Source organism: Prionailurus viverrinus, chromosome E2 (assembly GCF_022837055.1).
Source record: "Prionailurus viverrinus isolate Anna chromosome E2, UM_Priviv_1.0, whole genome shotgun sequence".
Lineage (NCBI taxonomy): Eukaryota > Metazoa > Chordata > Mammalia > Carnivora > Felidae > Prionailurus > Prionailurus viverrinus.
Genome location: NC_062575.1, coordinates 45,213,524 through 45,241,245, shown reverse-complemented (window position 1 = coordinate 45,241,245; position 27,722 = coordinate 45,213,524). Strand labels below are relative to the sequence as shown.

General features: G+C 49.7%; 2 protein-coding genes across 2 annotated transcripts; both read left to right on the top strand.

Annotated features, from left to right (window-relative positions):
* The first annotated feature begins 73 nt into the window (after positions 1–73).
* THAP8 (THAP domain containing 8) lies at positions 74–12,953 on the top strand. Its single transcript, XM_047836960.1, has 3 exons — positions 74–291; positions 10,198–10,390; positions 10,623–12,953. The coding sequence occupies exons 1-3, from the start codon at positions 209–211 to the stop codon at positions 11,016–11,018; spliced, it is 672 nt and encodes a 223-aa protein (XP_047692916.1). The 5' UTR covers positions 74–208; the 3' UTR covers positions 11,019–12,953.
* Positions 12,954–13,077: 124 nt separating this feature from the next.
* On the top strand, positions 13,078–27,353 carry CLIP3 (CAP-Gly domain containing linker protein 3). The gene is made up of 14 exons (XM_047836860.1): positions 13,078–14,669; positions 14,994–15,218; positions 18,424–18,563; positions 18,643–18,736; positions 18,948–19,109; positions 19,569–19,687; positions 20,586–20,822; positions 23,116–23,251; positions 23,400–23,528; positions 24,404–24,547; positions 24,626–24,749; positions 24,942–25,006; positions 25,390–25,462; positions 25,801–27,353. Exons 2-14 carry the CDS (start codon positions 15,053–15,055, stop codon positions 25,853–25,855), a joined length of 1,644 nt encoding a protein of 547 aa, XP_047692816.1. The 5' UTR covers positions 13,078–14,669; positions 14,994–15,052; the 3' UTR covers positions 25,856–27,353.
* Positions 27,354–27,722: the final 369 nt, after the last annotated feature.

Below are 27,722 nucleotides of genomic sequence, written 5' to 3'. Positions count from 1 at the left end.
ATTTGCCACGTGACAGGGCGTAGTTGTGGTAGCGCCACTGGGCGCGTAGTGCGCAGCCGCCCTCTCCCCTTCCCCGCACGTGATGAGGCTTCAAGGGCCATCACGTGAGGCGGGCAGAGAGCGCGCGGGTGGGGCCGAGTTCTGTGGAGCTTCGCGAGGAGCAAAGTGCGGCTGCAGACTGGGCAGGACTCAACAGGCTTGAACAGCCATGCCCAAGTATTGCCGTGCTCCGAACTGCTCCAACACTGCGGGCCGACTGGGCGCTGACAACCGCCCTGTGAGCTTCTACAAGTGAGCGCAAGTGCGGGGCGGGGCTTGCGGGGCGGGGCTTGCGGGGGCGGGGCCCGAGGATAACTGCCCCTTTGCCCGGCACTGGTCCAGCCCGCAGGTATCTAGAAACAGGGTTAGCAAAGTGAAGAGACGGTATTTTCAGCAGTAAGCACAGAACATGCAAAGGCGCAGATGTGCTAAAGCGCAGGTGTAGACGATTAACTACAGGTAGTGAAAGGGGCGAGCGGAAGAAGTGGGACCGTAGGGAGGGGCCTACAACTGCCCGCTTGCCATCTCCACGAAGTTGAGGTATCTCAAACGCAAAACATCGGAAACTGAGCTCCTGATCTTGTCTCCCTCCCGAACCCTCCACAACCCTTCCTGTCTCGGTTAATAACTTACTTCATCTTACCTGTTGTTTAGGCCAGAAACCTTAGAGTCATCTCTCTACTCACACTTTTCTTTCTACTCACATCTACTCACATCTCTCTACTGACATCTTTTCTTTCCTCACACTTAAAGTAAAAATTAGCTTGAACTGTAAAAAAACAAAGATAATTTTAAAAAATCTGTCTTCCTCTTTATTATTCCCCGGCTGGAATAAAAGACATGGGAAAGGCGGGCTGAAGAGCTAATAGGAAAAAATATTTCTATATTTTTCACAGGGACATGCAGCAGAAGTAAAGTGAAAAAATCCCCCTTCTTTGAGCTTTTTACTAGGAAACTTTGTTCTCTAAAATCCTAGACTATTGGGGTGCCTGGCTGGCTCAGTAGATGGAGACACTTGATCTCAGGGTCGTGAGCTCAAGCCCTATGTTGGGCATGGAGTCTACTTTTAAAACATTGTAAAAACATGGACGATGATAAACTTTGCTGTTTGAGATTATATCGGTAAAAATGAAACATCTCACTGAACACCTGGGGGAGTTAAGTCATTTTTACAATGAGAAGCAGCCTCAGTTTACAGTCCAGGGGCAGAGCTTCAGGTAAGGCATTTCTGGACACAGTTTTCCACATTGACCTAAACTGTATTGCTTCCAAGGAGACAGGACTCTGGACTCACTTTGCAATGCAGACCTAGTATTTATCCCTTCACACACACTCTGCTTTGCTTTAAGCCTAGCTAAACAATTTCATTTACATTTCACCCCTTCCCCCAAATCCAAATAATAACCCTGTCTTTTCCTTTGTTTGGTGAGACTCCTTATAGTACCTCTGGTGTGCAGTTTCCCTCATTGCTGTGGTACATAAACCTGACTTTCTCTGACTACAGGTGTGTCCCTGGGGGCCTTAGTCTGAATCAGCCAGGACACATTCATTCCTCGTCCAGTGTGTCAGCAGATCCTGTGGGCTCTCCCTTTAAAAATCTATCCAGAATTGACCACTTCTAACCCCCTTCTCTGCCTCCATTCTGGTTCTGGCCATTACCACCTCCTGACTGCACCATTTTAGTAGCCTCTTCATTGATCAACCCACTCCCACATTCTGATCTCCACACACAGTCACAGGGAACTTGTGTACACCTGAGTCAGATCAGAGTCCTCCTCTGTTCAGATCCCTCCCCTGGCTCCCACGTCACTCATAAAAGACAAGGTGAGGCTGGAGCAGACAGAAAGGCCTACAAAGCCCTACAGGAGCTCGATCTCCAGTCTCTGTATGACTCATCTCCCTCCTCCTTCTTCCCCCTTACCACTGTTCTCCAGCATCACTGGCTACTCGATGTTCCTCTAGCATGCCAGGCACATTGTTGCCCCAGGGGCTTTGTGCTTTTCCTTCTTTTTTTTTAAATTTTATTTTTTATTTTTTAAAATTTACATCCAGATTAGTTAGCATATAGTGCAACAATGATTTCAGGAGGAGATTCGTTAGTGCCCCTTACCCATTTAGTCCATCCCCCCCCCACAACCCCTCCAACAACCCTCAGTTTGTTCTCCATATTTATGAGTCTCTTCTGTTTTGTCCCCCTCCCTGTTTTTATATTATTTTTGTTTCCCTTCCCTTATGTTCATCTGTTTTGTCTCTTAAAGTCCTCATATGAGTGAAGTCATATGATTTTTGTCTTTCTCTGACTAATTTCACTTAGCATAATACCCTCCAGTTCCATCCACGTAGTTGCAAATGGCAAGATTTCCTTCTTTCTGATTGCCGAGTAATACTCCATTGTGTGTGTGTGTGTGTGTGTGTGTGTGTGTGTGTGTGTGTGTATATATATATACCACATTTTCTTTATCCATTTATCCATTGATGGACATTTGGGCTCTTTCCATACTTTAGCTATTGTTGATAGTGCTGCTGTAAACATGGGATGCATGTGTCCCTTTGAAACAGCACACCTATATCTCATGGATAAATGCCTAGTAGTGCAATTGCTGGGTCATAGGGTAGTTCTATTTTTAGTTTTTTGAGGAACCTCCATACTGTTTTCCAGAGTGGCTGCACCAGTTTGCATTCCCGCCAACAATGCAAAAGAGATCCTCTTTCTCCACATCCTCACTAACATCTGTTGTTGCCTGAGTTGTTAATGTTAGCCATTCTGACAGGTGTGAGGTGGTATCTCATTGTGGTTTTGATCTGTATTTTCCTGATAATGAGTGATGTTGAGCATTTTTTCATATGTCGGTTGGCCATCTGGACGTCTTCTTTGGAAAAGTGTCTATTCATGTCTTTTGCCCATTTCTTCACTGGATTATTTATTTTTTGGGTGTTGAGTTTGATAAGTTCTTTATAGATTTTGGATACTAACCCTGTATCTGATATGTCATTTGCAAATATCTTCTCCCATTCTGTCGGTTGCCTTTTAGTTTTGCTGATTGTGTGCTTTTCCTTCTGCATGGAAAGTTCTTACCTTTATGACCACCACTTTATGTAAAATGATAACCCTTTCCCAGATAACATACGTATTCTCCCTATCCACCTCCTGTTTTATTTTTCCCTTTAATGCTTACCACTATTTGGCATGTCACATATTTGATGTATTCATTTATGGTCTTCCCTACTAGAATATCACTCTATGAAGGCAGAGATTTTTCTCTGCCTTGCTCTCTGGTATTTCTCCAGCCCTAGAACAGTGCCTGGCGCATAGTGGGTGCTCAGTAAATATTGGTTGGATGAATTTGATTAATGCATTTCAGATGGCTTTCCTAAGGAAACCTAGCAGCCCATGTCAGTTGAGGGGCCCTGGTACAGAATAGGAATAATGCAGAGGAGTCTTCAAACCTAAATCAGTGTGTCCAGATTTGCTTTATAAAATATATTGTTCTGGCATTGTTTATGAATTCAGTAACTCTTGAGTGTCTCCTGGAGAAAGGAAATCCCTGCTGGACACAAAGGACCCTGAGAAATCCTGTTCCTGTCCTGACAACTCATGGATAAGTGAAGGGTCAAACATTGAAGAACCGAACACACAACCTGGGAGTCACTCCTGATCCTTTCTTCAGCACCACTGCCCCCAGTCAGGTCCATTAACCCATCCTTTGACTTTACCTCCCAAACACATCTCCACCCAATCAAAATAAAACCCCTAACACCTTGGCAATACAGTTATAAATGCAAATGGGAAACTCCTAACTAAACTATTAGGAAATAACAACAACAACAAAAAAAAAACCCTACATTTCCAGTCTGACCATTTCTCATTACCTCTGCTATTCAGGTTGTCATATCTATTACTGAGACATTGTGAGAGCTGCTTCCTGACCTCCCTGCTTCCACTCTTGTGGCCCTTACAAGAACAAGAACTTGGAGAGCACTTACTATATGCCAGGAACTGTTCTAAATGCTTCACATATAATAATGAGAATAATGACGACTGTGCAGAGCAGCCATATGGCTTCATAAAGATCACTTTATATCTGTGTTGTTTAAATCCCATCAGGGGCGCCCAGGGGCTCAGTCAGTTAAATGTCTGACTCTTGGTTTCTGCTCAGGCCATGATCTCATGGTTTGTGGGATCGAGCCCTCTGTTGGGTTCCGTACTGACAGCAGCAGCCTGCTTGGGATTCTCTCTGCCCCTCTGCCACATGTGCACAGGGGTGTGCACCCACACTCTCTCAAAATAAATAAATAATTTAAAAAATTAAATAAATCCCACCAATGGCAATCAGGCTGTCCCTCACACAGGCTAACCCATTTCCATCTCTAGACTCACCTCGAGTCAGTTTTGCAGAAGCCACATAGTTAAGAGTTTGGCGAGGGGCTATTTCCAAAGGAGATTCAGGAGAAGGCAAAAGGAGAAGGAGAAACAAAGAGGGATGTGGCTGCCAGGGAATAAGAAGAGCCTGCCAGGCAGCCAAAGGAAACATTCATTAGTTCTATTTTAGGCCCTTTCAGGCACGTATGAGAGTCATCTCTCATGGGGGACCTATCAGGAATTGCATTTCGTTGGCAGTAAGAAAGTCACGAAATATTACTGGCTAAAAAAAAATTATGGAGATTATAGGATAGAGTGTGTTTAAATTATGCTGCAGTAACAAATGCAAAATCTCAATGGCTTACTACAGCGAAGGTTTATTTCTCACTCACACTATGTCCTCTGCAGATCATTTGTGGACCTACTCTACAATATCTTAACTGGGGCCTCAGGCTGAAGGAGCCTCTCCTACATGGAATATTGCTGGTCTTATAGGAGGGGGAAAAGAGAAAGGGAGAATCACCCATTGGCTCCCGACAAACTTTATATTTAGAAGTGGCCCAGGGGCACCTGGGTGGCTCAGTAAGTTAAGTGTCTGACTTGATTTCGGCTCAGGTCATGATCTCACAATTTGTGAGATCGAGCCCCACGTTGGGCTCTGAGCTTACAGCATGGAGCCTGCTTTGGATTCTCTCTCTTCCTCTCTCTGCCCCTCCTCTGCTCACTCTCTCTCTCTTTTTCTCTCTCTCTTTCTCTCTCTCTCTCTCTCTCTCTCAAATAAACATTAAAAAAAAAAAAGAAGTGGCCCATGTCACTTTCAGTCATTTGGCCAAAGCAAGTCTATGGCAAGCCTCAAGTCTTTGGAGTAGAGATATAATCTTCAAGTGAGGAAGGGCAGCAAATATTTTGAACAATAACATAATCTACCAAGAGTTTATTTTTCTCTCATATAAAACAAATACAGAGGTTGACAGACCAGCACCAGTGTGACATGTCCACAATCGTTAAGGTTGAGGTTCCTCTCTTTCTGTCCTGTCATCCTTAGTATGTAGCTTCCATCCAAGATGGCTACCAAGTGCCATGTATCATTCCTGGGAAGAAGAAAAGGGAAGAAGAGCAAAAGGGGCTCCAACTGCAAACTGAATTAGCCCCCTCTAGAAAGCCTTCCCAGAAACCCCACCCAATGGTGAGTTCTCCATCATTGGTCACCCTCCAACTACAGAGGAAACTAGGAAATGTAGTCTTTTAGCTAGGCATTTAACCACCCTGAAGACCATTAGGATTGATTGTTAGTAAGGAAGAAAAGAACTTCTTTTTTTTTCTTTTGAAAAGAACTTCTAACAGCATATGCCACTCCATGATCTAGAAGGATGACTAACAAGACTAAACTGTTCTATAGAAAAGGAGGACACTGTCCACTTACGGTAGATTTTTACAGAGTCCATTATAAATGTTGCCATTCAGAGGAATAAAGAAGAATAAGAAAAAGACCAAGTTAGGAAGAGATTTTGTACTTTCCTCCTTTGCCCCTTGAGCTGCTCTGATCCATGTGAGAACCCCCTCGCCTTTCAGGTACCATTCCAGATTTTCTTACACAACACAAAAGTATTCATTGGCCAGAACCTAGTTACATGGCCCCACCTACACAAAGGAACTTGGGAAACATAGTCTTTTAGCATGGCACTTTATGACCTCAACTAAAGTTGGAATTTCGCTAGTAAGGAAGAAGAAAAGGGCAAGTGGAGTAGTCACTTGTCAGTGTTTGCCAAGAAGGGGGCAGGGTTTGCCAAGAAGGGGGCTGCTGCAAGAGATTTCTTGTGTGTGTCCAGGCAGAATGGGGTTGATGAGAGGATTTGGATCCCAAACAGAGACGAAAGGGACTGCAGCAGCCAGAGTTCCTGGCTGTGTGCCCTGGGGTTCTGCTCTTTGGGTGCCACAGCTCTTCTGAGTCAGCCCCTCTGTCCTCTTGCACTAGCTGTGCCGCCCCCGCCCCCCCCCCCTTGCCCTGTCTGTCTGCCTTTTGGCTGAGAACTCTTGCTCCCACCCCCATCTCTGTCCATCCTACCCAACTCCTTTTTTATGTATCCTTCCTAGTTTCTTTTTCTTTTTTTCTTAATTTTGAAATAATGTTTATTTCTTTATTTTGAGAGACAGCACTTATACGTGAGTGGTGGAGGGGCAGAGAGAGGGAGAAAGAGAATCCCAAGCAGGCTTCACATTAGCAGCACAGAGCCCAACACAGGGCTCGATCCAATGAACACTGAGAGTATGACCTGAGCCCAAATCAAGAGTCAGGCACTTAACTGACTGAGCCACCCAGGCGCCCCTGCCTTCCCAGTTTCTTTATGCATATACAAGCAAATCTGAATATATGTTCTAATTTCACCCTTTATTACTGTATTAATTTCCTGTGGAAACTGAAACAAACTTGATGGCTTAATACAGCAGAAATTATTCTCTCACAATTCTGGAGACCAGAAGTGCAAGCCGGTTTTACTGGGCCAGAATCAAGGCCTTGGCAGGGTTGCACTCCCTGTGAGGCTGTAAGAGAATCCATTTCTTGCCTCTTCCAGTTAGTTTCTGGTGACCACATCATTCCAATCTCTGCCTTTGTGCTCACATCGCCTTCTCCGCTTTCATCTGAGGTAACATCTTCTCAGCCTCCCTCTTACAAGGATACCTGTAATTGCATTTAGGGCCCAAATGAAAGATCCAGGATGACTTCCCATCTCAGGACCATTAACTTAATCACACCTTTTGTCATGCAACGTAGTATTCACAAGTTCCAGGGATTGGAACATGGATATCTTTTGGAGGCCATTACTGAGCCTGCCACAATTACTAAAAGCTGATCTGCTCTGTTTGGAACTTTGCTTTTTTCAGATAACGTGTATGCCCGACAATAGCATGTCAGTTCATAGAGTGCCTCCACGTTCTGTTTTAGGGTTCCATAGTGTTCCTTTTGTGCCCGAGTTTGTTACCTTGTCTCCTAGGGATGGTGTTGTCCCGCACTCTCTAACACCCTTGCTCTGCCCTTTTAACAAAGAGCAGGTCTCAAAGCCCTCAGCAGATGAAGGTATCTTGCTGTTTTTTTTCGTCAACTCCTGTTCATGGAATTGATACGGTTTTCTTTACTTTTCTTTTTTTTTTTAACAGAACTGTATGACTTCTTTTTTTTTTTTTTTTTTTTTTAATTTGAGAGAGAGAGAGAGCGAGAGAGAGCGAGAGAGAGAGAGAGAGAGAGAGAGCCAGGGATAGTGGCAGAGGGAGAGAGAGAATCAAGCAGGCTCCACACTCAGCACAGAACCCAACACAGGGCTCCATTCCACAACTCTGGGATCATGACCTGAGAGATCAATCAGTTGAGTCTCCCAGGTGCCCCAATACTGGTTTTTCCATCTTAAATTGTGGTGTAAAGTTTTCTCTTCGAGGTATCTTTGTTAAATACTTAAAGTTGGTCAGTTTTAAGAAAAATATTAAGTCAATCATGTGGCAGATATAGAAGATACTGTGCAGGTAGAATGTGGATGACTGACCATACTAGTTATCTAATGCTACATAACAAACTATCTCAAAATTTAACGGCTTAAAATAAACCTTTAATGTCTCCCGGTTTCTGACAGCTGCCACAGGACAAATGGTCCAGAACTCAATTATGTGGCCGCCCCTGGCTGCAAATGAAGCTGGAAAATGAGGTCTCCATTGTGGGCAGTCTGGAGTCTCAGATAATCCCCACCCACTCCCACAGGGAAAGCTTTTATTTCATTCATTTTTTTAAACGTTAATTTTTTAATTTTTACTTTTAATTGCAAAATACATGTAATATAAAATCTACCATATCAACCATTTAAAAAAAATTTTAAGGTTTATTTTTGAGAGAGAGAGGGAGACACAGAATCTGAAGCAGGCTGTCAGCACAGCCTGATGCAGGGCTCAAACCCACAAACAGTGAGATCATGACCTGAGCCAAAATTAAGACTCAGACAAATAACTGACTGAGCTACCCAGGCACCACTGTTTGTTTTTTTTTTAATTTAAAACTTTTTTTTTAAGTTTGTTTATTCTGAGAGAGAGAGGGGCAGAGAGAGAGAGAGAGAGAGAGAGAGAGAGAGAGAGAGAGAATCTCAAGGAGGCTCCACAATGTCAGCACAGAGCCTGACTTGGGGCTCTGTCCCACAAACCAGGATATCATGACCTAAGCCAAAATCCAGAGTCAGACACTTAACCAGCTGAGCCACCCAGGTGCCCCAAGTCTTTTGCCCATTTTTAATGGGGTTATTTTTGTTGTTGTTGAGTTGTTTAAAAACCTTTTAACAGGGGTGCCTGGGTGGCTCAGTCAGTTAAGCGTCCAACTTCAGCTCAGGCCATGCTCTTATGGTTTGTGAGTTCGAGCCCTGCATCAGGCTCTCTGCTGTCAGTGCAGAGCCCGCTTCTGATCCTCTGTCCCCTCTCTCTGTGCACCTCCTCCACTTGCACTCTCTCTCTCAAAAATAAATATTAAAAAAAAACCCACCTTTATCAGGTGTTTTCAAGCATACACCAAAAAGTAGAGTTATATAAATGGATTCGCATATATCTATCACTCAGATTCACCAGTTGTCAACATTTTGCCAATCTTTTTCATCTACCCTCCACCTACTTACACCTTTAATGCAGTATTTATTTATTTTTAAAGCTTATTTATTTATTTTGAGAGACAGCATGAGTGGGAGAGGGTCAGAGAGAGAGGGAGAGAGAGAGAATCCCAAGCAGGTTCTGTGTTACCAACGCAGAGCCCGATGTGGGACTCGAACCCATGAAGCTGTGAGAGCATGACCTGAGCCAAAACCAGGAGTGGGATGCTCAACCGACTAAGCCACCCAGGCACCCCTTTAATGCAGTATTTTATTTATTTATTTATTTATTTTTAATGTTTATTATTTTTGAGAGAGAGAGACAGAGAGCAAGCAGGGAAGGGGCAGAGAGAGAGGGAGACACAGAATTGGAAGCAGGCTCCAGGCTCTGAGCTGTCAGCACAGAGCCCGATGTGGGGTTCGAACTCACAGACCGTGAGATCATGACCTGAGCTGTAGTTGGCCGCCCAACTGACTGAGCCACCCAGGCGCCCCTTTAATGCAGTATTTTAAAATAAATTCCAGATATTAGTTCTTTTGCCCATAAATATTTCAGAATGTTTTTCCAACAGATGACTATTTTAAAAACATAAACCAGGACAATTATCATACCTAGCAAAGTTAATTTCTTACAACTATCCAGTGCCCAATTCATGCTCAATCTTCCCCAACTGTTTTAAAATGTCATTTTATGGAATGATTTGTTGCAGACGAGGTCTATAACCTGCAACTGGATGTTTCTTAAATCTCTTTTAACCTATAACCCCACCCTACCCCCACGAATGTAGAATCTCCCACTTTGTAGATTTGTCCAGTTTCATAAACTACTCTCTCAGCTTCATGTAGAGGAGCAGATTGTTGGGGGAGGGCAGAGTGGCTGTGGGTAAGGGCGATCAGGGAGGAGGCTGTTGCAAGAGCCCAGGCAGGAGAGGATGGAGGCTGAATGGAAGGGGCAACAGAGGTAGGAGAGGTGGGCTGATGCTGGGTGTTTAAAAGGTGGAAGAATGGGATGTGGGTTGGTGGTAGGGCCTGGGTAGGAGGCAGGGACAGCTTCTAGCCTGGGGAGACAGAGGTCTGGAGCCCAGGGACCTCCCGATGTGTGTGTCCTCGGGGAGGGCTGTGACTGGACCTGATATTGCTGACCCCATAACCCCACTGACCCCGTAACCCCACTGCCCCTGGCAGGTTCCCACTGAAGGATGGCCCCCGGCTGCGGGCCTGGCTGCGGCACATGGGCCATGAGGACTGGGTGCCCAGCTGCCACCAGCACCTGTGCAGTGAGCACTTCACACCTTCCTGCTTCCAGTGGCGCTGGGGTGTGCGCTACCTGCGGCCTGATGCAGTGCCCTCCATTTTCTCCCCAGCGCCACCTACTGAGGTGAGCAAAGGGAGGTCCCACCACTGGCGTCTGACCCCCAGTCTTCCCCACCTGGAAATAATCCATGGAGTCTGATCCCCAGCCCTCCTCTCCTGAGGGAGGTCCCTCCTCCAGTCTGACCCTATGCCCTTCTCTCCTGAGGGAAGTCCCTCTTTGAGGTCTGGCCTTACCTGATGGCAGTACCCCTTGGAGTCTGGCCCTGATGCCCCCCACCCCATGCTTTGTCTTCCAGAAGCAGCAGAGTACCCGAAGCACCGAGAAGCGAGTCGTGTCTCCCTCCCCACCAGACGTCACGCCCCCGACCCCTGGCCCAGCTCTCTCGGCCCCTGGCCCTGTGCACCTTGTGGTACTAGGGCCAGCACCCAGAGGCCCCGAGCCCGCGGCCACCGTGTTCCTGGCCCCCCTGATCCTTCCTCCTGCTCCTGCCAGGCCACGGCCTGGAGTTCGGGCCCAGCACCCTCTGGCCGGGCTGGGCACTATCCTGGGAGCACTGCAACGTCGTGTGCGGAGGCTGCAGCGGCGCCAGGAGCAGCACCAGGTGCAGCTGCGGGCTCTAGAACAGCTGGCGCAGCAGCTGTGCAAGGAGAGCCTGCCGGCTGGGCGCACCAGGACCTGCTCTGCCTGGTGATGTGGCCACCTGGCCCCCGTGGCATATCTATTTTCATTTAAAAGTCAGAACATTTCATTCATGTTTCCACATTTCTGGCTTTTCTTGAAAAAAAAGTCAGTTTGGCAATGCCTACCCACTATTGGTCAGAGCAGGGTAATGGCTGTTCCATATATTAATAATATTTAAGGGGCCTTTACTCTTTGCCAGACAGAGTTAATAACTTATTGAAAACTCACTGTGACCTTGGCACTGCTGTTGTCCCCATTTTTCAGATGAAAAGTCAGGCACAAATCTCGCCCAAAGTCAAGCAGCCAGTAAGTTGCAGAACCTCGATTCAAACGGCTAGAGAGCTCCTGCCTGGCCCCTGTGGAGCGTGAGTTTGCAGCCCATCTAGTAGAGTCTCCCGAGCCCTATCTAAAGGCGCTTTTGCTCCTATAGTTTACTTCTGAATATTGGAGGAGGGCATTGTGTCTTTAAGAATTTGACCAGGCCTTTTCCCTGCTTCAAACCCTAGGGCCAACTTTGAGGTCCTAGGGCTCTCAGCCCTGCCTGGACAAGAGATAGGAAGGGGTTTCAAAAAGGAGCCCCCAAAGTAGCTCTGTGGCTAAGGTGTCTCTGCCTGCTGGCCAGTAGGTTGTACACAGCTAACAGATACGATTTTTTCTGGCCTCAGTGGTGCTTTAAAATAATTTTTGGTCTTTCCTGAAGGCTCAGCAGATTTAGCAGCAGTCAGCTAGGAACAGTCAGCTAGAACTGCAGTGTGGCTGCCCCTGGAGGCTTTGTGTTTGAGACTGTGGCCTAACCATGCTGGGACACAAGAGGGACATACAGAGTGTAGGGACAGACCTCAGACTCAGGTCTGGGATTCTTCAGCCTGCCATGGTCCCTGGGCCGACAGTGTCTCTCTGCCTCCCCTGCCCCCATTCAATCCACGTGTTTCAATCTCCTCCTCTCTCCTCCCACATTCATCTTTATGTTTCTGATGCCCCATCTCTCTTCCCTCCTGTCTCTCCATTTCCCCATGTCTCTCTTCATCTGCATCTTTCTGTGTCCCCCATCTATGTCTCTCTCTGTCTTCTCCTGTGTTTGCCTATCCCCATATCTGTCTCTCGACACCCCCCCCCCCGCCATTTCCCTGTTTCTCCATACCTCTTTATTCCCCCATGAATGTCTCTCTGGCCTCACATTTGTTTCCCTGTCTCCCCACAAATCTCTGCCCACATCTCTCTGTGTTCCTTGACACCCCCCTCCCACATCACCCTCCATGTTCCTCACCATTTCTTCCCCCCTTTTCCTTCCTTCCCTCTCTTCTTCCCTCCCCTCATTCCCCTGTGTTCTCCATCTCTATCACTTCTTTGTCTGGGAATGCCCAGCTCCCTGGATGTGAGGAGTCCCATTATCTGTGGAGGGTCTGACATAGGTGTGGTCCTTGCCCAAAGTCCTGCACTTCTCACACTGGATGCCAAGCCCGAGCTCCTGGACACTCAGACCCCCAGTGCATAAGGACCAGGATGGATAATGTTGCGAGGCCGGTTGACAGAAGACAGAGGAAGAGCCACTCATCATACATGGGTCTGCCTAGCCCCACCACCCATGCCTGGGCCATTGCAGCTCCCTCAAGGGTCTGGTTCCAAGTACCCCCTCCTAAGGAACCCCTTGAACCTTGGGGCTGACCAAGGCCCAAGCCTCATCAGTCCCTGTTCCCCTTGGTGCCAGGTTCCTGCCATTCCTAGTTTGAACCTTTGCAGTCAGTAAAACAGTCTCAGAGCAGAACAAGAGTTGTTTATTTGGGGAGAATTCTACCTGGTTCTCATACCCTTTGCGAAGTCTGGTGCTGAGCTGGGTGTACAGCAGTGAACACAGCTGACAAAGTCCTGCCCTCATGGTGTTTCTATTCTGCTTGAGTAGAATATAAACCAGTCAACTAATAAACAAGATAATTTCAGATTGTAATAAGCGCCGTAAAGACTAAACGAAAATGTAATGGAGTGGGGGTGGCACTGGCAGATGGGTGGAGAAGAGGACTCTAAGGAGACAATGTTCGAGCAGAGACCTGGATGAGAAGGACCTGGCCTGGAAGGCATACGGACTGGATGTTCCAGGGAGCAGCACACCCCCTGCAAGTGCCCAACATCTAGGGTGTCAGCTGGAGGAGGGCAGTGTTGCTATGGTAAAAACTGAAGCAGGGAAGGGAGTATGTGTGGGGGATGCAATTTTAGATAGAGCGGAGAAGGTCTCACTGAAAAGGCGCCAAGAAGTAAAATCCTAAACTAGGGGAGAGAGGAAACCAAGCATCTGGGGGAGGAGCATTCTGGGCAGAAGGAACGGCCAGTGCAAAGGTCCTGGGCTGAGAAGGAGCAAGGAAGTCAGCGTGGTGGGCAGTGAATGTGGGGGAGAGTGAGAGGAGGAGAGGGTGGAGAGATGATAGTGGAAAGTCCACCTAGGGCCTTGTGAGCTGTGGTTGAGAACACTAGCTTTTATCTAGAGCGAGGTGCAGCAAGCAGATGTCTCTGAATGGAGGAGGGCCCTGATATGATATGTTAGGTCCCTGTGGCTGCATTATAGGGAGCAAGTTGTGGGGTAAGGGAGAACACAGTCCAGGTGGGAGAGGATGAAGGACAGACCAGGATGAGGGCCGGGGTGGGGGGCAAGGGATGAAACTAGCCCTGCCCATTAGAAGGATGAGGGGCGGGAGACAAAGTAGCCCAGTCCTCTTTGGGCTGGAGTGGTAGGCAGTGCCAGCTCTGGTCACCAGGCAAGAGTGACAGCCAAACCAGGGTGATTGATCCAGGAAGGCTTGGACTCTGAGCTGGCTCCAGGAGGTCTTCCCCCAAGGGGAGATACAGGTTCCGAGAGGGTTGGAGGGGTTCATTGCCAGATCTGGTCCCTACACACTGCTACAGCCATATGTAGCATGGTGATGAAGAGCCCAGACTCTCCAGCCAGGCCGTCTGGTTTCCAGCAGGCTGTCTGGTTTCTTAGCTCCAGCATCTGCTTGCTGTGTGCCCTTGGGCAAGTAGCTTAACCTCTCTAAACCTGGTAAGTGCTCTCTGAGCACTCAGTGATGATAACCACGGTAACTAATGACCCTCGATGATGAAAGGAGTCTACAAAATCATCCCTCTGAGACACCCCTTATATGCGGTGACCATGGAGAAGGGTCAGGTCTGAGATCTCAGAGAGAGGAAAACACTCATAACCACCACCACACTGAGACCCCTGCCCTAACTGGCCTGGTTTGTGGGCCTGCGGGAAGGAAGGCTCTGTCCCAAGGGGACGGACAAAAAACTGTGCCCGCTTTCCCATCCCTCTCCTTCTTGCCCTTGTCTCTGCTTCATCTCTTTCTGTTTTGATGTCTCACATCCTTTTTCGTGGCCATCTCTTCTTTTCTCTCTCCATGCTCCGTGTCTATCCTCTTCACGACGACGCTGCCTCAAGCCCTTTCATCAAAGCCTGGAGCCTCCCAGTATCTCCGCCCCCGCGCCTGGTTGGGGGTATCACTGCGCATGCGCATCAGCGCCCCTCCTTCTCCACCCCCATCCCCTGTCGGCGTCTGGGCCTCGTCCCCTTCTGTCTCCCTCTCCTCCCCCATCACTTCCCCCAACACTGACACCCCATTACTCCAGTCTCCCCAGCCTCAGCTTTGGTCCCCAGCCCCATCAGTCCGAGGTAAGATGGGTAGAGGGGAGGCCCGCGGAGAAGGGGAGGGGCGAAGCATCCTGCATCCCGAGATAAACAAACCCGGGGAGGGGGCGGCCTAGACTGAGGGGCTTGACGCGGGAGGAGAAGAATGGGGGGCTGAACCTGGGGAAGAGGGGGGAAGTGGTAGGCGCTGGGCCCGCATACCAGGGTCCTCTGACGGCTGATGGTCGTCGCTATGATTGCCCAAAATCCAGAGCTGGGGGTGTGGGAGTCACTGGGGGCCTTGGAGCTTCTGGGGGCTCAGACCCTAGACCCTGTTGGGGGCTCTCTGTAACTGGCCTCTGTCTCCAGGATTGGCCTGAAAGCCGCCCCCAAATCTGCACCCGCCCCCCGGAGGGCCACTGAAGACCATGACTAAGACAGATCCCGCTCCCATGGCCCCCCCACTACGCGGGGAGGAAGAAGAAGAGGAGGAAGAGGATGAGCTGGTCCCTGAGGCCCCCAGCCCCACCCAGGAGCGCCGGCAGAAGCCTGTTGTGCACCCCTCGGCACCTGCCCCCCTCCCCAAGGACTACGGTAACCATCCTCCCCACCCTGCAATTTTGTTTGGAGCCGTGGGTGGCCAGAGAGGTTGGGCTGAGCTCTGCTGGTGGTGATGGTGGGGAGATTCTGGGTGATTTGAAAGTGGTCTGGGTGAGTGGTGGCCATTGCATCCCCCTTTGGTTAATTTATTCATTCACCCGTTGGAGAATGAAATTGGAATAATCCTAATCTTTGATTCATGACACATCATTCAATCATTTAGTCATTCAACAAACATTTACTGAAAGCCTGTGGTGGACCTGGCTCTATGCTAGGAGCTGGGGCAAAGCATGGAGCCAGACAGACCCAGTTGTTGCCCTGAGAGAATTTACAGGCCTCAATGGCAACCACACAGATAAGTATAATGTAATATAAATATATAATTATAAGACATGATGAGAATTGTGTTTGCCAAGAATGGGATGCTGCAAGAGCTTTTTAAGACATGGTTTCTATGAGGGGTAACATTTGAGGGAGACCCAAGGATGAGTTGGGGTTTAACAAGGGAAAGGGGCAAGGGAAGGGAGTACCCAGAGAGATAACTGCAGGAGTAAAGGCTCCAAGGTAGGAAGGTGTGGAGCTGAGAGGGTATTTTCTTGGAGAAACTGAAAGTGTCTAATCATTCACCAAGCATATTTATCCATTGCTACTAGTCTGTGATAAGATTTATGTTGGGTGATCTCTATCATCTTCTATATTAATGGTGAGTGACCCAGGCATCATCCCTGCTCTCAGAAGGGAACAAATAATAGATCAATCAGATACATTCAGATGGAGTGAGTGCTATGAAAGAAATAAAAGTTGGACATATAAAAGGGGGGCAGGGGGCAGCACCTTGAGACGGAGTGGTCAGAGTGGGTCTTTCTGACAAGGTAGCATTTAGCTGAGACCCAGAGGATGAGAAGGAATCAGCCATAGGAGAGCTGGAGAAAGATAGTTCCGGGCTATCTTTTGCAAGTGCAAAAGCCCTGGGCCAGGACCGAAAGGCAATCTTGGAGCTGTAGTAAGGGAGTGATGGGAGTCGAGGTGACGGTTTGGCAATGACTAGATCTGGGGGGGCCTTAGCGTCCACTGCGAGGACTTTGGATAAGTGTGATGAGGAGAGAGCAGTTGGTAGGGAGGTATTTAAAAGCAGAGGAGCAGCAGATCTGATTTATATTTTTAAAAGCTCCCTCTGGCTGCTGGGTAGAGAGGGTGGAGGAGGCTTTTAGAAGATGTTGTCTGGGAATGCCCAGCAGCTGTAAGTTCAAAAACTAGGCACCATGTTCAAAGAGTGGGCATCACTAGGATAGGGTAAGAAGGGATGGCATCTGTGCTCATGTCACCCACTAGAGGTGGGTCAGAGAGGCTACAAGTTGACTTCAGTCTGATAGAAAAATAAGAACATTATCTGGGTGTCCCAGGTGACGAATCCACCCCAGGGAACTGGAAAATCTCCTTTGGAAATGTGTCTAGATGTGGCTGGGGCCTGTACCCTGGTGGAAGTCAGAGAGTGTAGGCTGCTCCCTGCCTGACCCTCACCTCCCTCAGAATCTTGCTTCTAGAACGAGGAGGCTTTGACCACTGAACATGAAGGAATCTGGAAATGTGGTCTAGGACAGAGAGGGGGCTATGATGGACTCTGAGAAGAACTTGTCTATTTGTGTATCAAAGTTGTACAATTAATTCTGCAGAGATTGATTGATCACCTACTGCATGCCAGCTGCTGTGCCAGGCCTTGGGGAGAAGGGAGTGAACAAGGCAGCACAGAAACACAGTGCTTACATCCTAGCGAGGGAGACAAGTGAGACAGGAAAAGAGGGAAGGAGAAAGGGAAGGAAAAAGGAGTAAACAAGTTAATGTTAAGCAGTGGTAGGTGCCGTGATTACGGCAATAAAAAAGCTCAGGAGATGGAGAAGGGCAGAGGTGCTGATGTACACAGAGTGGTCTGGGGAGGCCTCCCTGAAGAAGTGACATCTGAGTAAAACCTGCAACACCTTGAGAAGGCTTGAGGGAAGACTGTCCCGGGCAAGGAAAATGCCGAGCGCAAAGTGCCTGAGAGGAATTTGCCTGGCGTGTTGGAAGGACAGAAGGAGCCAGTGTGACTGGGTGGAATGAATGAGGGCGAGAGGGCAGAGAACACACTGGCCTCCGGTTTGTGCAGGGCCCGTGGGCTGTGGAGAGAATAGTGGTCGGTGCTTTGAGTGTGGTGGGAGCCAGGGCAGGGTCTGAGCCAAGGGGGGCTGTGTGTGCCGGGACTGTGGTTTAAAGAGGAACACAAAGGCTGATTCCTGGAGATGCTGTCTCTGTGGGTGTGTATCATCCGGATACACATCCAGAGCTATGTATCGTCTGGGAATTCATTTACTCACTCAGTATGCACTGAGTTCCTGCCCTGCGCCAGGCCCTGTGCTGGGTGTTGACAATACCACAGAAAGCAACACACATCACGGCCTGATAGGGGGAGATGGAAGTTCCTCTGGGCACCACCCTGGCTGGCCACAGGTTGGATCCTGCCCATGGGTACGTTTTATGTGTTCTACACAGTATTTGAAAAATTGGGGATATTTTTCTGAAAAGCCAGCTTTTCTGGCTTTTTTAAAAAAAATTTTTTTTAACGTTTATTTTTGAGACAGAGAGAGAGACAGAGCATGAACGGGGGAGGGGCAGAGAGGGAGGGAGACACAGAATCGGAAGCAGGCTCCAGGCTCTGAGCCATCAGCCCAGAGCCCGACGTGGGGCTCGAACTCACGGACCGTGAGATCGTGACCTGAGCTGAAGTCGGACGCTTAACTGACTGAGCCACCCAGGCGCCCCATCTGGCTTTTTGTTTTTACTTGAGATTTAGCCAAACTGTGCCCATACTCGGCCAGGGCAATGGTGGGCTAGAGCAGTGGCAGCCTCCCTCCTCCCAGGGGCATGCAGACTCGAGGTACTGCACTCCCTCCACACTCATTTCCAGGGGTGCAGTTTGCTGCTCTGTGGGATTGCCAGATCTTCCAACTTTTCCAGACACATGGGGCATGCAGAGTTTTCTGTGAAACCTCCTGATTTTGAAACCTTATGCTGGCCAACAGAAAATGCCTGTAGCCCATGCACCATGTGGTTTGAGACCATGCATTAGAGGGCATTAAAGGCAAAGGCCTAGAGCTCCCCTGCCTCAGGATGGAAAGAGGGGATCAGCTTGCCTGGGATGACTTTGAACTTCTCACTGCCCTAGCCTTCACGTTCTTCGACCCCAATGACCCGGCGTGCCAGGAGATTCTTTTTGACCCGCAGACCACCATCCCTGAGCTGTTCGCCATCGTGCGCCAGTGGGTGCCCCAAGTCCAGCACAAGATTGATGTCATCGGCAATGAGGTAAGACGCTTGGGAAGCCAGGGAGGGGGAGGATGGGGTCCCTCATGTATTTGGGTAAACCTCCCTGATTCCGTCCCAGATTCTGCGTCGAGGCTGCCATGTGAATGACCGTGATGGGCTGACCGACATGACACTGCTCCACTATGCATGCAAGGCTGGAGCCCATGGAGTCGGTAAGGTCCAAACCCCCAAGCCACCAGCCCCCAAACCTAGGCGCCCAGACATGACACCCTCAGAATCACCCAGAATCCTGGCCCTCAGACCCCCACCGTGAACCCGCAGCCTAAGATCCCAAAGCACAGTCCCTAAGGCCTAGGGTCTTCCCCACGCCCTGGGCCCAGGCTTTGGAGGAGGGGACGCAAGCTGACCTGGGCTGTCGTGCAGGGGACCCTGCGGCGGCTGTGCGCCTTTCACAGCAGCTACTGGCGCTGGGTGCGGACGTAACACTGCGCAGCCGCTGGACCAACATGAATGCGCTTCACTACGCTGCCTACTTCGACGTTCCCGACCTTGTGCGCGTGCTGCTGAAGGGCGCCCGGCCGAGAGGTGACCGGGAGGGTCGGGGCTTGGAGGGAATGGGACCCAGGATAAGATGGGGGCTGGAAGCAGGAGGAGGGTGCCTCTGTTGTGTGCTGGGGGCCAGGAGAAGATGTGCTGGGAGATGGGGAGACATGAAGTAAAGAAGGCAGGGCAGCTGAGTGATGGGGCAGAACTGAGGTCTGGCCTGGGAAGGGAGAAGGGACCGGGATCCGAGATGATGGTGGTAGGGTGGAGGTAGGAGGTGTGAGAGACAGGGTCCAGATATCCATGACCCATCCATCTCAGGGGCTGGACAGGACCCTTCTGGAGGGGCTGGGCTCTGCAACACGAGTCTGTGGGAGGCACTCGGGTCTGCGGGGTTAAGAGATGGACTTGAGCTGGGGGACTCTAAGGTGGCAAGGTGGCCTACGGGGGGCGGGGTGCCAAGTCCACTCACCCGGAACCCTCCTCTCTCCCACACCCCAGTGGTGAACTCCACGTGCAGTGACTTCAACCACGGCTCAGCCCTGCACATCGCTGCCTCCAACCTGTGCCTGGGCGCAGCCAAATGTTTGCTGGAGCATGGTGCCAACCCGGCGCTGCGGGTACTACATCCCTGTCCCAGCCCCCATTCTCTTCCTTCTCCTTCCTTCCCCACCCCCTTTCCCAGCCAGCGGAGGAGAGGGAGGCCAGAACTGCTTGCGTTTCTAGAAGTTCATTACAAAAATCATCTACTATACATTCAACAAATGAAATGATAGCTGGTGTTTACTTAGTGTTCATGATATGTCAGGTGAACTCTATTATGAGCCCTATTAGAGAAACTGAAGCTGAGAGAGTAAGTGATTTATCCAGGGTTACCCAGCAACAAATATCTTCTTTCAATCTTGGCTGACCCTGGGGCTGTGTGTAGATAATATTTCAGGATCGTGAAAAAAGTTGAGACTCTCTGTGAATGAGAAGGTTGGGTCCCCCCATAAGCCCTCAGTATGATCTTTGATCTCCAAAGCATCCATTTCCAACACCAGTTACTCTGCATTATTCCAGGCTCAGATATCCTGGGGAAACATGGCCTGTGTTCCTGAAGCCCTGCCTCTCCTCATTCCCCATTGGCCCAGTTGGACACCTGACCCAGTACCACAGGAGACCATTTTCAATGTTCATCCTTCACATGGTCTCATTCCAGGCTCGGGATCTTTGGGGACATGGCCTCCCTGAGAGCATGACCTACAGACTGAAGTGTGACCTTCATTTCCTGTTGGCTCCACCCCTAGTTCCACTCTCAATTACTTGAAATCCCCAGCCTGAGGTTGAGGGTGGACTTCCCTGGGGACGTGGTCTACAACTTAATGCCTCACCCCTTCTTATTCCCATGATGGCCTAAGGGATGGCCTGGATCTGCCTTTGCTTTACGTGGTCTAGGGGTCTCTGGGAGCTTGGGCTCGGTGGAGGTACAGCCTATGCCACTGAATTCTCACTTCCTTTTTTCCCATTGCCCCCCAGAACCGAAAGGGACAGGTGCCAGCAGAGGTGGTCCCAGACCCCATGGACATGTCCCTGGACAAGGCAGAGGCAGCGCTGGTGGCCAAGGAGCTGCGAACACTGCTGGAGGAGGCTGTACCACTCTCCTGTGCCCTCCCCAAGGTCACACTACCCAACTATGACAACGTCCCAGGCAATCTCATGCTCAGTGCATTGGGCCTGCGTCTGGGAGACCGCGTGCTGCTGGATGGCCAGAAGGTCAGGGCCTGGGGAAAGGTGTGGAGAGCAGGAGTCAGCCCTCGTGCCTCAGAGTTGGGTCTTTGGACAGAGTGTAGACCCTCCCCTTTGTCCACCCCTCCACCCCCATCATTCCTACAGTATTTATTTCATCTAACAGTCATTCTGTGAGTGCTTCCTTTTGCCCCAAGGCTGAGCTCTCAATCCAGGGAGGGAAGACAGATCTATCAGTTGACAGTGACAGCCCAGAATAGTCGTGGCGGTCATGAGGTAGCACAAACAGAGTGATCAGTGCAGCTCTGCACCTGTGAGTTACCCTGGGCCTTGTGATCCCCAGTCAAGGCCCACCTCTGCTCCCAGAGGCGTCAGCACTTTGGGAAAAAAGGACAGGTCAGGACAATCAGGGGTATTGTGGGATGGAGGCACCCGCTTCAAGATAAGGAGGAATGAGTCAGGAGAAGAAAAGGAGAAGGGATCCCGCATAGAGGGAGCAGGTATAAAGGCCCAAAGGGCAGAGAGAATCTTCATTTATCCAGGTATTCCAACTTTGACTTATTTATTTATCTGGTGTCCCTCAGTCTCTATGCGGACCCAGCCTCTCCTTGGGAATAAAGGGCTGTGTGTGAGCCCAGACCCACTCTTGTGGAGCTTTTCTAATGAGAGACAGCCAATAAAGTAAATCCACAGTTAAGATAATTTCTGGTAGCAACAGAGGCTTTGAAAACCATTAAATGCTTGGATTTAGGGGAGCCTGGCTGGCTCAGTCAGTAGAGCATATGACTCTTGATCTTGGGGTCATGAGTTTGAGCGCCACATTGGACTCTGTGATTACTTAAAAAAAATTGTTTTTAACTTAAAAAAGTTTGGATTTAGTAAATTTCCCCTGGCAAATGCCGTTTTAGCTGCTGGGGTGTTCCAAAGGCTTCTCTGAGGAGCTGATATCTGAGCTGAGAGAGGAGGGAGCTCACACACAACAATATGGAGACAGAGGAGACAGCAAGTTCAGAGGCCAAGAGGAGGGAAGGGGTAGTGTAACCAGAGGATGAAGGGGAGAGGTCAGTAGGGGGCTGGATCATACCAGACATGTAGGCCACCGGAAGGAATTTGAATCTAGTTTCTTACACAGTGAGGAACTGTAAAAGTCACATTGCGTTTCCTAATCAAGAGTTTTGCATGCATCAGCCCTGCCTGTAAAGCTTTCTGTGCATGATCTTGTCAAATCCATGTGACAATTCTGAAAGCAGAATGGGTTGACTCTTCCCATTATAGAACCCAGAAGACTGTAGGAGGCTCAGAGAGGTGAAACCTTTGGTTTGAAGATAAGAACAATAATGACAATCTGCCTCTGAGAGAAGCAGTATAGTACAGTGGTTAGAAGCTCAGGCAAACCTCAGCTTTCCTGCTTTCCAGCTGGGGGACCTGCGGCCACTGATCCCACCTCTCTGGGTATCAGTTTCTTCATGTGTAAAATGGAGCTAGTAACAGTACCCACCTCGGGTTGTATGAGGATTAAACTAATTAAAATCTGTAAAGCCCTTAGAAGAAGCCTTGGTGCATTCCAAGTGCTGTCTGTGTGCCAGGCACTATTCTGATCCCCACACCAATCCTCCAAAATAGGCACTATTAATTCACCCATTTTATAGGCAAGGAACCAGAACTTTGAGAGTGAAGCAGCCTCACACGATGATAATAGCCACGAGGGCTCACCACAACTAAACAAATGTACATACATTACAGATGTTTCAACCAGACAGCCAGGCTCTAAGGTGCGTTATTCTCTCCATTTTGCAGACGAAACTAAGGCCTAGGAGGTCATTTGACCAAAGTTACAAGACAATAATAGTCAACACTCGCTGATCCCTCACTCAGCACCAGGCCCTGTTCTGAGCCTATAACAGCCCTGTCCAGTAGACCTTTCTGTGATGATGGAAATATTGTGTCTGTATTGTCTAGTAAAGTAGCCATAAGCCACATGTGGCTACTAGCCCTTGAAATGTGGCTAGTGCAACCAGGAAAACTAAATTTAATTTTAATTTCAGTTAATTTAAATTGTTGTATGTGGCTAATGTCTGTTTATTGCATTGGACAGGGAAGCTCTATAACCATTCTATAAGGTAGGTGTGATTTCTGTTCCCATTTCTTAGATGAGGACACTGAGGCACAGTGATGTTAAGTCATATAGCCAATAAATGGTAATGTCCAAACAGATTTGAGCTTAGGGCTCCCTCATCCACTCACCAGGGCTGTGCCAGGGATCTGTCATGGCCCCCCAAGGACCACCCCCGCCAAACCATATCCTCCCTTGTTTCCTCAGACGGGCACACTTCGGTTCTGCGGGACCACGGAGTTCGCCAGTGGCCAGTGGGTGGGCGTGGAGCTGGATGAACCCGAGGGCAAGAATGATGGCAGTGTTGGGGGTGTCCGGTACTTCATCTGCCCTCCCAAGCAGGGTCAGTCCCACCTGGGGCTCAAATGGGGTGGTGGTGGGGTCCACTCGGTAGTTCTGATGCTGCTGACTGGGTAATGGGGGTAGGGAGAGGATGACTGGGCAGAGGGCAGAGGCTTGGACAGCTCCCAGCCCACGTTCTGTCCCCGCAGGTCTCTTTGCCTCTGTGTCCAAGATCTCCAAAGTAGTGGATGCACCCCCCTCATCAGTCACCTCCACACCTCGGACTCCTCGGATGGACTTTTCCCGTGTCACTGGGAAAGGCCGCAGGGAACATAAAGGTCAGAGGGGAGCCTTCTGGGTAGGAGGAGAGCCAATGTGAGGATATTCTGTGGGTAGCCCAGCTTCAGTGACTCAGTTTATCCTCAGGCCCAAACTCCTGTTTTAGAAGAAAATCTCTTGAGTTCTTCACTTCTATGACTCTGTTTCTCCTTTGACTTGGCACTGCCCACCCACCCCCAGTTCCTGAAAAGATCTGGGGGTTCTCTGCTTTCTATGACTTAGTTTCCCCTCAGGCCCAGGGGTTTTTCCCCAGTTTTAGGGAAGAATCTGTGGGGTTCCTGGATTTAGTGACTTGATTTATCTTCACACCCAACCCTTTCCTTCATTTTATTTATTTATTTTTAAATGTTTATTTTGAGAGAGAGAGAGAGAGAGAGAGAGACCGTGCACATGTACATGCAGGTGAGGGGCAGAGAGAAGGGGGGAGAAAGAGTCCTAAGCAGGCTCCATGAAGAGCCCGATGCAGAGCTTGATCTCATGACCCTGTGATCACGACCTGAGCCAAAATCAAGAGTCAGACGCTTAACCGACTGAACCACCAAGGTGCCCCTACTTCCTTCACCTTAAAAGGATAATTTCTGGGCTCCTTACTTTTGTGACTCAGTTTTTCTTTTGACCCAAATAACTTCAGCTTTGAGAAAGGATTTGGGGGTTCTCCAGGTTCTTGACCCTCATGCCTAACCCCCAACCCCAGTTTTCTTACAGTTGAGATTGTTTCCTTTCAAGCCTAAAGCCCCCCAGTTCTTGGGAAGGCTCTAGAGTTCCTGACAGGAGCCAGGACAGAGTTTCTACCTTGGGTCTTTTTGGGTGGCATGGGGTCCCCAGGGCTGGCATCTGGGGGCCCCACTCCCTCCCCATGTACCCTTTACCCCAGGCAAGAAGAAGCCCCCGTCATCCCCATCTCTGGGGAGCCTGCAGCAGCGAGAGGGAGCCAAGGCTGAGGTTGGAGACCAAGTCCTTGTTGCTGGCCAGAAGCAAGGGATTGTGCGCTTCTATGGGAAGACAGACTTTGCCCCAGGTGAGGACAGTGATCTGGGGGGTAGGGTGGGGGCAGGCAGGCAGGGCCTTGAGGCATCCTGACACCTTACTGCTGCAGGTTACTGGTATGGCATTGAGCTAGACCAGCCCACTGGAAAGCATGATGGCTCTGTCTTCGGTGTCCGGTACTTTACCTGTCCCCCGCGGCATGGAGTCTTTGCACCAGCATCCCGAATTCAGAGGTGAGCCCAAACTCTAACCCAAACCCAGGGCACTTCCCAGAACCCTGATTCCCCTGTTAGATGTCTCTTCCTCTTGTACCAGCAGGACAGTGTGGATACCCACCTCCACACCGTAGCTCTTTCTGCATAGGCCCCATGGGTTCAGCTCCTCTTGTGACTCTGACTTCTCCTACTCTTCTTATGTCTCCCCAGGATTGGTGGATCCACTGACCCCCCTGGGGACAATGTGGGAGCCAAAAAAGTGCATCAAGTGACAAGTGAGTTGGGGCTGGAGTGTAAGAGGTAGAGGAGGAGTGAAGGTTTGGGGATAGGAGGGTCATGGGTTTTCAGGTATATGCTGGTGGCAAAATCTCCAGTATTTCACAGGGGACATGGGGTCCAGGAAAATGATGAGACAGGATCCTGAAGAGGATAGATGCTATGGGGTATGGGGATGTTAACAACAAGGCTCTGGGCAGGCACTGGGGACATGAGTAGGTATTGAGGGACACAGAATATTATTGATGAGAGGTCCAGATGGGTATTGGAATGTGGAGTCGAGGTGGGTACTGGGGACATGGACAAGTATTAATGACAAGGAGTCTGGTTGGGTATTGAGGGTCTGTCATCCTGTCACCTGAGACCTTGCCCTCTCCTTCAGTGACACAGCCCAAACGCACTTTCACGACAGTCCGGACCCCAAAGGACATCGCATCAGAGAACTCCATCTCCAGGTGTGTAGCCAACCCTTGGCCCACCTCCTGTAGGATGTTCAGGGAGAGGTTGCACAAGGCTGGTGGACACAGGGATCTGGACTTCTGGTTGGGGCTGGAAATAGAGGTTAGGAAAACTAGTGGCTAATCAGCCTACCCAGAAACAGTTTTTAGGGAGTGAGCTCCCACACTGAATTCTGGGGACTTTCACCCTTATGGGGCAGGTAGAGGAGGCAGAACACCTTCCACGGCACAGGAGTCTGAGAGGGCATAGCCAGACAAGTAGAGACAGAATCCAGAAAGGCCAAATCCAGATGTTCCCTGCATCAAGGCGTGATGGATATGATTCTCCTTTCCAGGTTGCTCTTCTGCTGCTGGTTTCCCTGGATGCTGAGGGCAGAGATGCAGTCTTAGAGGCCTGGATACCTGACAGAGTCACAGAGTCCCCTCTAGCATCTCCTGACACAAGGAGCCCCTGAATCACCCTGAGATAGAGATTCCCAGTAACACATCCAGAATAGAGACCCCATTAGCCAGCCCTGGATCACTGAGGCCCCATTATTAACAGATTCCCTCATGATAACCCCCAAATACAGACCCCAAGGTACCCAGAAAGAGATTCCTTGAGTGTAGCACCTTCAGGCTAGTCCCTATCCCCAACCCCTCAGAGCAGACCCCCAATAACATATTTCCACATCACCTCAAATGATGGTGACCTCTACATAATGCTCCAGAGCAGAACATTCCTGAATCATTCATTACTGGATCAGAACCCTCCCCCATTAACAAAGACTCCTCCTCTGTCAAGTCCCCTTGAAATAAACATAGGTCATGCCTCCAGAGCAACAGAGTAACAGACCTACATTTAACATCAGTCCCCTCAAGATGTTGTGACCCCCCATGGTCACCCCAAAAGCTTACACTGCAATCAGAGACTCCCTACATTAACAAAGACCCCTGTCCTTACAGAAGAGACACACATTAACCAGTCCACTGTCACCCCCAATTTACAGACACCAAAACAGTCCTGGAAGTGCTAATTACAGGACCCCTAAGTCTTCCTACCCTCTGCGCCCTCAAGAAACCCCCAGTGCCTTGTATGAAGCCCACCCCACATGGCCCACAGCCCCTGTGCTGGTCAGGCTCCCAGAAAATTCTCTATTTTTTAAGTAACGACTTCCCCCTTTGGGGGACCCCAAAATTTAGAGGCCCCATTCTGTCACTCTCGGGATCCTAAACCCCAGAGTACAAGTCCCATACTCCCCTGTGTCCCCAAGTCCTACAGCCCCTAGAGGATCCTAAGGCCCTAACTACCAGGATCCTCAAATCATGGAATCCCCAAATCCCCAGGGAATCCCAAATTAAAAAATTCAATCCCAAGCCCCCAGGAAACCCCAATCACGGAGGTCCTTGTGCCTGGGATGGAGGAGACTGCAGTGAGGATATGCATCCCGGGCTCCCAGGGCACCTCAAGCCCACTTCATAGGCACCAGGAGACCCCAAACAGGAATTCTCATCCCTGGAAACTGGAGCACTTCAATGCCCTGAGTCGTTGGATCTCAAGACACCCAAATGCAAAGAGCCCCAGCCCCAAGGGAACCCCACATCCTAAAGCCTCCATCTCTAATACATGAAGGGCCCCAAGGCCTTGAGGGGATCCCAAATCCTGGAACCCCTATTTCAATCTATGTTCTGGTCACAGGTCCAAAACACCAAATCTGAGTCACTGGCCCCAAAGGACCTCACAGCACTCGAGCCAGACCAACGGCCTGAGGGAGAACCTGAAGGCCCAGGGGGTCCAGGGTGGACCCGGGGCCCTGACCACCAAGGACAGCTCACGACTGCCCCTTCACTGCATGTCCCTGAATTCAGCATGACCCCTGTCCCCTTCAATAAAGATGTTTCTATGGTTTCTCTGTGTACGGTCAGTATTTGGAAAGTTGTGGGCCTCCCTCCGTATTGCTGGGGAAGTACGAGGGAGGAAGTCGTTCCTTCAATCCATTCTCCCTGCAGCTGGGGTATGGAATGATTCAGCCTGCGGGAAGTCGTTGTGATAGTCTAGTCTTCCAGCGGGTTCCCCTCCCATCTGGCCCCGTTCCAAGGGTACCCCTCCCATCTGGGCCCACTCCACTGTGTGGGCGGGTTGGGTTCTGGAGTTCTGATTGGTCAGTACCAGATGAAGGCCCGTCTCCGAAGGATCCTCAGTGGCTCAGAGGCCAGGAGGTGCAGCCTATCATACACGAGAGTGAAGGGGCGGGGCAATAGCGTGTGAGAGCGCCGA